Consider the following 13066-nt stretch of genomic DNA (forward strand, 5'->3'; position numbering starts at 1 on the left):
CCAACACCAGGACGGCGGGACACCGGGACCTTGCGGGCCGCTCAGACCAGCTGCAGCCCCAACTCCGGTTCCAGCTCGCGGCAAAGTTGCGCGTCTCTCCACGGACACAAACAGGCAGCCGAGGCGCGAGACCAGGCACAAGCTGCTGTATTGTTTTTTAAAGATTGTTTCAGGCATAGACGCATTTTATTAGCAGTTGATAGAAAAACAGGAGAGAGAGTGGGAGATGTTTTGGTCCGTTACGCGTGCCATCCGCCTTTGATCTGACGTCAGATGTGACGGGACAATCTATATAGATATAAATTCACGTGTTGATTCAATACGTTGCATTAAATAGTGTTTGTTGTGATTATTTATTGCATTTATTTATTTTTATTTATTTTACCTTTATTTTACCAGGAAAGTCCCATTGAGATTAAAAACCTCTTTTTCAAGGGAGTCCTGGCCAAGAGGCAGCAAAAGTTACAAAGTTACAATATACAGACAAATAAAACAAATACAATTATAAAAAACACAAGTACAAGTAAAGGAGGTCGTCTCGAGTGCTCTCAGCCTGGATTTAAAAGCATTCAAAGATATCAGTTCAGTTAATTTCCAATCTTTTTGCAGCATGTTACAGGTAGAAGGAGCAGAATAGACGAAAGCCCAGTTCAGTGCGGGCCAATGGAACAGACAACAACAACTGATCGTTTGAACGCAAACCATAAGAATCAACACTTCCCCATGTGATTAAATTGCAGATGTAGGATGGCAGTAGCCCAAGCATGGCCTTCTAGATAAAAGTGCACCAGTGACCCAGCCTCCTGGTGGACAAAGAAGGCCATCCCACTCGAGAATACAACTCACAGTGATGAGTAAGGGCTCTACAGTTAGTTATAAACCTCAGAGAAGCATGATAAACAGCGTCAATCTTACTTAAATATTGAGCTGAGGCATTCATATATATCAGGTCTACATAATCTAAAATGGATACAAAGGTTGCAGTGACAAGCCGCTTTTTCACCTCAAAAGAGAAACAACATTTATTTCGCTAGAAAAAACCCAATGTAAGTTTGAGTTTCTTCACAAGATTGTCAATATGGGGCTTGAAGGTGAGGGAGTCATCAAGCAAGACACCGAGGTATTTGTATGTATGAACCACCTCTATGACATTTCCTTCAAGAGTGGACACTGTGGGGACAGTTTGTGGTACTATCTTAGTGTTGGAAAACAACATTAACTTAGTCTTGTCTGTGTTGAGGACTAGTTTTAGCTGCAGGAGTGTGTGCTGGACCACATCAAATGATTTCTGCAAAGATATAACAGCTTTAGCAGGAGTTGATCCAAGACAGTAAATAATTGTGTCATCGGCATAAAAATGCATGTTAGCATCTAACACATTTTTTCCCAAATCATTAATGTACATAATGAACAGGAGGGGTCCTAATATCGAACCCTGTGGCACACTCTTATGGACATTCACAAATTCAGAACACAGACCATCATATTTAATACACTGAGTCCTGTCACTAAGATAATTTGTAAACCAGGAAACTAAATGATCTGACAAACCCAAGCAAAGAAGCCTATGCTTTAAAACGCCATGGTCCACAGTGTCAAAAGCTTTTGACAGGTCAATAAAAAGTGAAGCACAGTACTGCTTTTTATCAAGAGCAACAACGATGGTGCTGTGCTTTTTCCTGAAGCCTGATTGCAGCTTCGAGAGAAGATCATTTGAGTTTAGAAACTCTTTTAGTTGATCACACACAAGAGATTCAAGGGTTTTTGACAAGACACATACATTTGATATTGGCCTGTAATTAGTTAAAGCTGCTGGGTCACCTCCTTTAAATAAGGGGGTAACAAAAGCTGACTTCCATATAGATGGAATTTCTTCGTTTTCGATTGAGAGATTAAAAAGGATTGTTAGAGGCTGTGCTACAAAATCAGCTGCAATTTTCAAAAAAATAGGGCTCTAACAAGTCAGGTCCAGGGGGTTTTCTGTGATCTAACGTTTTGAGGGCTTTATGCACTTGCTGCACAGTAAAATGTAAACAATTAAAGGGTTCTCCTGAGAACTGTGAGGGGTCTGTGCAGGGAGACACAGGGGCAACTCCTGTAGACTCAAACAAAGAACCAGATGACACAAAATGCTTGTTAAAGCAATTAAGGACCTCAGTTCTATCATAGACTGGGACTGCATCTTTTAGGACAAATGCTGGAAGAGTCTGAGGACTTTTAATTACAGATAAAGACTTAATCACATTCCAACATTTCTGTGGATTATTAAGGTTGTCAGTTGTGACAGATAAGAAATATTCTGATTTAGCCTTTTTGATAAGAGAAGTGCATTTGTTCCTTAGTTGCCTGAAAATAGACCAGTCAGAGGCAGAATCACCTTTTCTGGCTTTGGCCCATGCCACATTACGTTGATGGACTATATCTGACAACTCTGGGGAAAACCAGGGGTTTTCTCCTCATTTCACCCTGAGTTTCCTGATAGGAGCATGTTTATTTACAATTTTCACAAAATGTTCCTTAAAGAATGTCCAAGTTAGCTCAACATCTGGCAACAGCCCTATATGCCCCCAATCAACCAAAGACAAATGATGGAATGCTGGTTCACTACATTTTTTTAAATTCCTCTTGAGAATAATGCGTGGTTTACATTTGGGAATTATAGTGTCCCTGCAAGTAGCAACAACACAATGATCACTCAAATCATTGCAGAAGACTCCCAGGGATGAAAATTTATGAGGAACATTTGTTAGAATTAGATCAATCAAAGTGGACTTATCAGAATTTTGAAGATTTGGCCTTGTAGGTAGATCGAGAAGCTGGCTTAAGATTAATAGTCACAGAAAGATTTAAATTCATGAGATACTGCATTCAGCCAGTCCCAATTCAGATCTCCCGCCATTAAAAGTTCATTACAATTTAGTTTGGACAAAAGATGCTTCAAAGACGATAATGCCTGCTTTGTGGCAGATGGAGGCCTATAACACCCGACAACAGACATAGAGAGGGACTTGGCCATTTCCACCTTCAATGCCAAAAATTCCATTTGCTTGGAGATAGACTCAGACAGAACAATTGAAGCATCAAATCTTGATTTAACATAAATGGCTACACCCCCGCCTTTCTTGAGCCTGTCGGTACGATAAATATCTGAGTATGCTAATGTCTTCATTTGTAATATATTTTGTCAGCCAAGTTTCTGAAATTATCACAATATCTGCATCTGTTGATCTAACCCAAATTCTGACCATGTCCATCTTGGGTAATAGGCTGCGCACATTGAGATGAACAACTTTGAGACCAGACAATAATTTGAAATCAGCGGGGGTCTGGATACTTTGCAGCTAAGGACCAGGGTTTGATTGTACATCTCCGGACAAAAGTAAGAGTAGGACAATCATCAATCCTTGTTTCACATTACATTTTGAAGCAGACATTTCATATGTTGAAGCCAGGCGACGCCTTTCCTTAAGCGAAAGAGTAAGATTATATAGAGCAAGAAATCTTTGAAATTTAGGCAAGTCCCTAAGTGGGTCCATCCACAAGTTTAAGGCCCAAACCATATGAGACTGAGGTTGCTGAAGATGCCCGGCAACATTAGCATTAGTGCCCCTATAGTAAGTGTCTTGCATGTTTAACACATTGCTTGAGGTACTCACCAAGGGGCAATTGCTTGGTCTCAGGTTCCAGACAGTCAACAAACATACTAAAGTTAAGAAAAATGCCATAATCTTTAAGTACAGTGCATCCGTAGAAGCAGTTTATAATTTGAGAGCTGCACAGGTTAACTAAGAGGCCCGTGAAGTTTAGCCCAGGCTCAAGAAGGATGTAGCAGGCCCAGGCTAGTTAGCCCAGGATCCAGGAGGATGCAGCAGACCCAGGCTAGTTGGCCCAGGGTCCAGGAGGATGCAGCAGGCCCAGGCCAGTTGGTAAAGGATCCAGGAGGATGTAGCAGGCCCAGGCTAGTTGGCCCAGGGTCCAGGAGGATGCAGCAGGCCCAGGCTAGTTGGTAAAGGATCCAGGAGGATGTAGCAGGCCCAGGCTAGTTGGCAAAGGATCCAGGGGGATGTAGCAGGCCCAGGCTAGTTGGCCCAGGCTCCAGGAAGATGTAGCAGGCCCAAGCTAGTTAGCCCAGGATTACTAAACTTAGAGTCCACAATTCTCTAAACGCTTTGAGGATATTTCAATAAAAGCAGCAAACTGCAACATTTGCAAAGATAAAAGTGCAGACAAATTCATTAAAACAAGCTTAAAAAGCAACTTAATCCAGAGAGACACTGAGCAGACGAGAGACAGACAAAAGACATGCTGCCATCTTGGATTTAAATGTGCCTGGAACTGTGGAAACCTGCCTGTGAGGTCTTAGTGACGTGTATGCACTGCGCGCCGGTAAGCCAAACTTCCACTCCACCAGCTGTAATTTGCCTTGAATGAATGGACTTTATTTGCGCCTTGCGCCTTACGCCAAGAGTAGACCAGGTTGGAGCTGGCGAGCTTTCGGCGAAGTCTTGGCGAGGCTTTTTGCCACGAAACTTCCACTGCACCAAGCTGAATCTGTGACGCCTCCACCTGCTGCGCCGCCACACCCATCTTGGTGCAGGCGATCCACCAAACTGCCAAACTGACCGTGCGCAAGGCTCCGCTGGTCGAAACTTGCATTACGCCGGCTCCGCCACCCTGCGCCACCCTGCGCTGCGCCACAAAACTAGGGCCCAGAGACATCACGGGAGTTTTCTTCACGGCTCAACTTTAACTCCTTCTCCTTGAATGTGGAGTCGACATGTTATGGATGGGACACACCATTTTTAGGGGGCGGAGAAGGGTTCAGCCCATATTAGTGCACATCGGAGAGCTGTCTCTCTCTCTCTCTCTCTCTCTCATAGCCAGAAACTAGACAAGTCATTCTCAAACCTGTGATGCCATCGAGCTGCCCCAGAGACAATGAATAGCAAAGTGATATTGTGGATTGTTTGTTATATGAAATCATGCATTTGAGTTTCATCATAGTTTAGGATTTTTTTGGAGAGAGTTTTCATGTGATTTTTAAAAATGGTTCTCCTTTAATTGTTGAGGAGCTCAATGCAATATGCTTTTGATTATAATATAATGCTTTGTTGTATTCGGCCGATAGTCGAACCTCGGATTCAGGAGGAACAATGCGGTTTTCGTCCTGGCCGTGGAACACTGGACCAACTCTATACCCTCTGCAGTGTGCTCGAGGGTTCATGGGAGTTTGCCCAACCAGTCCACATGTGTTTCGTGGACTTGGAGAAAGCATTCGACCGTGTCCCTCGTGGCATTCTGTGGGAGGTACTTCGGGAGTACGGGGTCGGGGGCCCTCTGCTAAGGGCTGTTCGGTCCCTGTATGACCGGAGCAGGAGCTTGGTTCGCATTGCCGGCAGTAAGTCAGACCTGTTCCAGGTGCATGTTGGACTCCGGCAGGGCTGCCCTTTGTCACCGGTTCTGTTCATTATTTTTATGGACAGGATTTCTAGGCGCAGCCGTGGGCCGGAGGGGATCTGGTTCGGGAGCCACTGGATTTCATCCCTGCTCTTTGCGGACAATGTGGTCTTGTTGGCTCCTTCGAGCCAGGACCTCCAGCATGTCCTGGGGCGGTTTGCTGCCGAGTGTGAAGCAGCCGGGATGAGGATTAGCACCTCCAAATCTGAGGCCATGGTTCTCGACCGTAAAAAGGTGGCTTGCTCCCTCCAGGTCGGGGGGGAGTTCCTGCCTCAAGTGGAGGAGTGTAAGTATCTTGGGGTCTTGTTCACGATTGAGGGAAGGATGGAACGTGAGATTGGCAGGCGGATCGGTGCAGCGGCTGCAGTAATGCGGCCGTTGTAGCGGTCCGTCGTGGTGAAGAGAGAGCTGAGCCGAAAGGCGAAGCTCTCGATTTACCGGTCAATCTACGTTCCTACCCTCACCTATGGTCATGAACTTTGGGTCGTGACCGAAAGAATAAGATCCCGGATACAAGCGGCCGAAATGAGCTTCCTCCGCAGGGTGGTGGGGCGCTCCCTTAGAGATAGGGTGAGGAGCTCCGTCACACAGGAGGAGCTCGGAGTAGAGGCGCTGCTCCTCCACATCGAGAGGAGCCAGTTGAGGTGGCTCGGGCATCTGTATCGGATGCCCCCTGGACGCCTCCCTCGGGAGGTGTTCCAGGCATGCCCCACCGGGAGGAGACCCCGAGGAAGACCCAGGACACGCTGGAGTGACTATGTCACCCGGCTGGCCTTGGGCTCCTTCCGGAGGAGCTAGGGGAAGTGTCCGGGGAGAGGGAAGTCTGGGCGTCCCTGCTCAGGCAGCTGCCCCCGCGACCCGGTCCCGGATAAGCGGAAGACAATGGATGGATGGATGAATGGCTTTGTTGTATGTGCGATGCAATCCATGCTGTACATTTACATTGTAGGAGTAGGATTCTAGAGGACACGCAAGCGACATGCGCACACGCATTAAGAATCATTAATTTTCATTAAAGAATATAATATGAAAATCTGTTATTCTGCATAACGCAATAATATAAATTTTTATACTCTTACTGAAGTCTCAGCTTATCCTGTGGCCCATCTGACCTGTTGAAATTGTAATCAAAGAATATAATAAAACACCGAAAAGCTTCATTTTGTATTAAAACCACTAAACTGATCGTATTGTGTAACTCGTATCATTGCTCAGCACTTTGCCTGTATACAAATAAGGTTATAGTGAACTATCCATGGCAACCTCACAGTTACTATTTCACCTGTGCATTTCCATGCTCTATACTAGCAACAATTCATCCGTGCAGAGAAAAGTGCACCTGTTATTATCTCATCAGGTGCGTGTGAACCTTCAGAGTCTTGATGAAATGATGAGACAGGTCACTCCAGTGCTTCCTTATAAATGGGCAGAACTGTCTGATGAAGTATTGCTGTAAAGTTAATGGAACACGTGATTCACTGCCATTTGTGGATGTGAAAATAAGCCCCCCTCCCTCCTAATTCTCACAATATTTCAGGAAGATGTGATGGAATAACAAAGGCTCATGCAAAGGCAGTTTGCTCTGCAAATTAGCCTCTCATCTGAGAAGTTGCTTTCGAGGCTGATAGAAAATGACAGAAATGGTCTTGTCTCCAAGTAAATCTAAAGTCTAAAGTCCATCACAATATATCCATGTGTCGGTCTCTTTAGACCTTAAAGAGGTTTCACACGGTTTATGATATTTTCTGTCTTCTGTTTCTTTTAGAAGAACATTACATGTGTATATCTTGAAAAAGATGTTCAAAGACATCTGACTGTCTGTTCTTCTCTGTCCTCCTGTCTTTCTTCCAGTGGCCATTATGTTGAAGGATGATTACTTTGTGCGTGGGGCAGGTCTACCGGGGAGGTTTAAGGCGGAGAAAGTGGAGTTTCATTGGGGACCAAACAACGGATCTGATGGCTCTGAGCACAGCATTAACGGCCGGCGTTACCCTGTGGAGGTAAGCTCAATTTGTCACGCCTCCACATGCCACATATGAGAGAGAGGTGTTCAATTTCTTTGATGTTAGATAAGCTTGTACATTTTGAGATTTCTAAAAGAAGCTCTGGTAAATGGACCTGCATTTATTTTGCGCTTTTCTAGCTAACTAGCTACTCAAGGCGCTTTACACTACATTCAGTCACTTTTACCCATTCACACACACACACACACACACACAGATGGCAGAGGAGCCGCCTGCACATCAGGAAGGAACCAAGGACACTTCGGCATGCAGACTGGAGGAGCCGGGATTCGAACTGCCAATCATCTGATTGGAGGACGAATTGCTCTAGCTCTGAGCGACAACCGCCCACCCTGGTTTAGCCACAGATAACCCTCTACCTGGAATAATATCTTACTGCTGCTCATTTAGCGTTTGTATGTGTCGCAGCCACCTGCATTATAAGTAGAGCTTCAGACGTATTATAAAGAGAGAGGCTGGCTGTGTTGGAAATGCCATCCTAACATACTGCCTACTACATACTCAACATGTACGTACCGCATACTGCCTACTAGGGTTGCACATCTCTTTGTGATAAACGGTTCGATATGCATACACAGGTTACGATTCGATTCAAAAACGATATCCTTTTATTACAGACCGATTTGATTGAAATCGATTCCATACAGTGTAAGAACGATACGATTTGATTCTACGGTTAATATTTGTTGTAGATATTTTATAAAATAAAGAAGCCAATTCTATGAAAGTGACAGTACAATAGTTTCTTTTCAAATATGTAAAATACCACAAATCCCCAAGAATTGTGGCTGTATGGCACTGGTGAAAAAAAAACAAAAAAAAAATCACATATCAATGTATTTCAGTCAGGACCACTTTGTCAAAAAGAATCTTTATTTACTTACAAGTTTCATTTGGCGGTATGGTACTGTTCTGGGACTCCCTGCTCTTCCACGCGCTTGCGTGGAAAGCCTGAGGCAGGAAGAGCACCTTCCTGCCCTTCATGAGCCATCATGAACGGCATAAGCAGGGAGCGTAGCAGCAAAGAAAAACCCCAGACAGAGCAGAGCAACAAGAACAATGGTAAGGTACATAACAGATGACGGGAGGAGCTGGGGTGGAGGTGGGTTGAAAACGCCGGCAGAGGAAGCAACGAGGGAGGTCAGGCTAGAGCAGTTTAAATAGCGCGCACTGAATGCAATTTCCCAATAGGAAGCGAGCACGGGGAGTCAGCTGAGCCGTCAGCTGATCTCCTCGGTTTTGACAGCTACGCTGTTGCTGCTGATTTAGAGCTTGACGTCGTGGCCTGCCAGAACTAACGCTACGCTTGATTTATTTTTAGACATGGACCAATAAAAAGTCTGGCTAAATCGTTGGATGGCGGTCACAGGAGAGTGTCGTGGACGCTACCCGTACTGCGGTCGCCTCTTGTGGCGCAAGTTGAGACACAAGCAATTGACATTCAAAGCCATCCGTCTGTCACGTGCGGTCGTGGAGTGCCTGCGGTCACACGGCAGCGTCGCAGCCGCCTACCTGTGCTGCGCCCGCCTCTCCACCTCCACTTCCTCCATGTTCCGTGTTGTCTCTTGTTTATCACTCATACCAGCTAGGCAGCTACGGCGTTTCGCCGGCAGCTTCAGCTCTCATGTTGTTTTAGAGACGCAGGTGTAATGCCGCCAACCGCTTCAAAGTCTCGTGACACCCGATCCATGACTCTATAACCGATTCATCTAGGAATTCATTGATAATTAGTGGCAGCTGTTCATCCTGGTTTGACCTTTGTGCCAGGCTGCTCTGGTAGGGATGTTTAGTCTGGCTACAGTTCTGGGGCCTCATTTATAAAGCTTGCGTACGCACAAAACGGGGCTGGAAACGTGCGTACGCCACTTTCCACGCAAATGTTGTGATCTATAAAAACCAAACTTGACGGGAAAGTGTGCATACCCGTAAGCAAACTCTGAGGCATGCGTACCGGTGCGACTCGCACACATTTAATTACACTCCATATCATACGTTAGATCTGCGTTATCATGATGAACTCCAGCAATGTTTTTGACGCTTTTAATGAGTGATAGTTTTTTTCATATTAACACCTTTTAAAATCTGACTTGATCTTAAATCAAAATTATTTTGAAATATTGAATCAGCGCTGTCACCGCAGGAGGTGGAGGAGACGGCCCAAATGCATGTACAGTATACGATAAATACCTTCCATTAGATCACTGCAGAACACAGCGGGAATAACTAAATATTCTCCTTATTTATGTGCATATATCATCAAAGCACATACTTACAGCCATTAAGCCATCGTATACTTGTTACACTTTATCCTCGTTTTTAAACCACCAGAGCGCAGAGGAAATGCGCTATAATGAGTGGCACGCTCGTGCGCGCTCAGTCGTGGAGCGTGGAGAGCGCACATTTATCGATGACCCCGAGCCATGGCCCCCTGCCCGACTGGAGGGGTATCAACAGGGCGCAAGAATCCGTGAGGATGTTATGCGTTTGTAATATAAGGAAGACAACAATCAATGTTCATTCAACGTATTAATTTATTAATGTCAGAGTGCGGACCAGACGTGGACTTGAAAAAGGAGGTGAGGACCCAAATGCAGTCAAAAGGATTTATTTAAATCACTAACTAAATACAAAACCAAAACTAAGACTAAAACAAAGTATCAAACAAAGAAAACCACAAGGGCAAAAAACTAGGGATTTAAAAACACTGTTGGTGGCACTTCTTGGGAATTGAACACCGGACTTTCGGGTGTACGACGCGATTGTTCACCATTAGGCCACGTTACTTTTCGCGGTTGGGCTGACTACCTGACAGCTATTTATATTCTCTGTCTGAACCAGTTGAGTTTCACAGTCAAATTGTCATGTTAGCAAAACTGGCCACTAGATGTCACCATGGAGAACCAGGTTTCGGATTTTTTCGAAACCTCGACACAATTCCGGAAACGCTTCGCTGTTTCACAAAGCCTCGTTCTGCCCATCCCTACAAAAAACGGTCATCAAAGAAACACTTACGAACAAAACCAAAACACGAAGGGACACGGGAGGCAGGACGAGGTACAAAAATATCCAAAGACAAGACGTGGTGCAGCATGCAGGGGAAGACAATGACGACAGCAACAGCGACAATGAACCAACAATGAGACAGGGGAAACACAGACTATATACACAGGGAGGCAGGGAGCTGACGAGGAACAGGTGAAACACATCAGGGCAGGCATGGTAATCAACACGAGAGGGTGGGGGAGTCAAGACAGTAGGCTTGTTTCGAATCAAGCATGCGCATGCATTTGCCTCGCAAAACAAGGCATTCTGGGAAAAAAACGTCACAAATGCTGGTGATAACTTCCCTTTGCGACATGTCACATGACTTTAAAAACTTGCGGTATCTCCAGGGTACCTCCCTTCGCATGCTTTTCTCTGCAGATGGTCTGAAATAAGTGCGGACATAAGACACTCCCCTCAACGTTGCCCTAGTTGGTAAGAATTATCACGTAGTATTTCCCACGTGAGAAAATTCCTCAGCCTCCGTCAACAACGGGACTTCAAATGCCTCGGCTCGAGTTCGTCAGCGACGAAGAAAGCCAGCGCCACTGGGCAGGCCATATTCTTTGTGCAAAGTCCGTGAAGTTTCCCCTGGCGCGATAGTTTTTGTTATGTATACAATTATTAATAAAGTTTAAATTAAAAAAAAGCCCGTGAAGTGCACCTGTGTCCGACTTGACGTGGTGAGAACTTGGCGTGTTTATGACGAGTTCCGGCGGATCCTCTCAAGTCTCGTGCATGCATCGGCGCAAATGCATGCGATCCGAAACGCGCCCAGTGGAAACAACAAGGACCAGGAAGTACGAGACAGGAAATCACACTGAGGACAAAATAAAACAGGAAATCAAAACCAAGGAAACAGAACATGACAAAAACACAGATCATGACAATTAATCACAGTGTGCGTTTGCCGTAGCTCATCTGCAACGTTGTTGATGGCGGCAATTGTGTCTCGCTGAAGTTGCAGGACGGCATCAGTAAGCACCCGACCGCTTGATGTGCCATATGCGCCCGGGGTGAACTGCTGCTTTGCGCCGGACCCGGACGCTGTCCTCACATCACCCTCCTCACCGTCACCCTCCTCTACGCCCAACGCTGCAGACTCTGGAAGGACAAAAACTATTTAACGTTTTGTTTTATATACAAAAAAAGTTTAAAATCTGTTCACCCTCATACCTCTGGTCTCAGTCGCGTCTGTGTCTCCCTCCTTTTTCAGACACAATCCCCGTCAAAGTCACATCAAAATCAAACTTCCTCAAATACATTAGCAATACATTAAATCCATGTTAGGAGCGGAAAGATGTCATTTACCTTCAGATCACCGTCCGCTCCGTCCCACTGACGCCGTTGACTGCAGCAGCAATGTGTTGCCACTCGCACTGCGTCTTTTTCTTCGTGATCCCGCTGCTGTGGCCACTAAATAAAATTATTTTCTGGGCCTCCACCTCTCCAACAAGTGTCTCTTCTCAGTTTCTGAAAAGTTACGTTTCTTTGCTTTTTTTTTCTGACCTGTCGCCGTGATTCACCACACGGAAACGATTGCATGCCGGCTCATTAACATAGTAAAATGTGGGCGTGTACAGGGCGGGATTCAGGTACGCACACTTGTAGGTGATCCTGTGATTTATAAAGGGAACATTGCGTACAGCTTGCGTGCGCACAGTTTTATAAATCTGATTTTTTTTTTGGCGCACGCAAACTTTGGCTTTTGGGCGTACGTACACTTTTAGTAAGGATCCTACGCACAGTTTTATAAATGAGGGCCCTGAACAGCTTCGGAAGCTGCTGTGGTGCGGCAGCAAAATAGTCTCGGGAGGACACTTGAAAAATTACCCATCTAATCTAGAAACAAGGCAGGCTAAGTAACAAAAAAATCACTCCACAGGAAGCAAAACAAACGACTATGACCTAAACTGCACTACAATATTATCTATGAAAATTTACGAACAAAAAATCACTCCAACAGAGGAAAGCAAAAACAGCTATAAACAAAACTTCATTATCAGACTGAGCTGTGAAAATGACCAAACAAAAGATCACTCCAACGGAGGAAAAGAAAGGCTATTAACTTAAACTGCGAGACAGAGCTGCACTGTAAAATTATCAAACAAAAAATCACTCGTTAAGAGGCAAAATAATACAACGTTACCGACCAGGAAATCAAGGTTTGGACAAGACGAGAGCTGTGGTGAAAGGCTGGGATGCACGGTAGAACGAGACACTCTGGCACAAGACAAAGGAAGACCCAGACTATAAGACACATGAGGGTAAAGGGGAACTGGTGGACACAATCAGGAATCAGGGGCAACGTCAGACCGGTTACACATGAGGAAGGGCAAGTGACCTGAAACAAGAGGAGAGGTACTTTTCAAAATAAAACAGGAAGCCAGGGAGACAACCCTCACCGCGGTGTGACAACAGCTCCCAGACCTCACCTCCCAAGCATGTTTGTGGGCATTATGAAATACTCTTTTTTTTATCCAGCTTTTAATATCTACCAACTAAACTCTTTGCATGTGTAGCAGCCTTATATTTTGTATGAA

At 45.2% G+C, this 13066-nt stretch overlaps 1 protein-coding gene across 2 annotated transcripts in view; it reads left to right on the plus strand.

Annotated features, from left to right (window-relative positions):
* LOC311023448 (receptor-type tyrosine-protein phosphatase gamma-like) overlaps window positions 1-13066 on the plus strand; it is a 605663-nt gene that overhangs the window by 327371 nt on the left and 265226 nt on the right. For both annotated transcript variants that reach the window (XM_084025284.1, XM_084025285.1), the window contains exon 4: window positions 7309-7457. In XM_084025284.1, coding sequence (XP_083881410.1) covers window positions 7309-7457 — 149 coding nt within the window. The remainder of the gene's footprint in view (window positions 1-7308; window positions 7458-13066) is intronic.

This window comes from Eutrigla gurnardus (genome assembly GCF_963514095.1).
Source record: "Eutrigla gurnardus genome assembly, chromosome: 2".
NCBI lineage: Eukaryota > Metazoa > Chordata > Actinopteri > Perciformes > Triglidae > Eutrigla > Eutrigla gurnardus.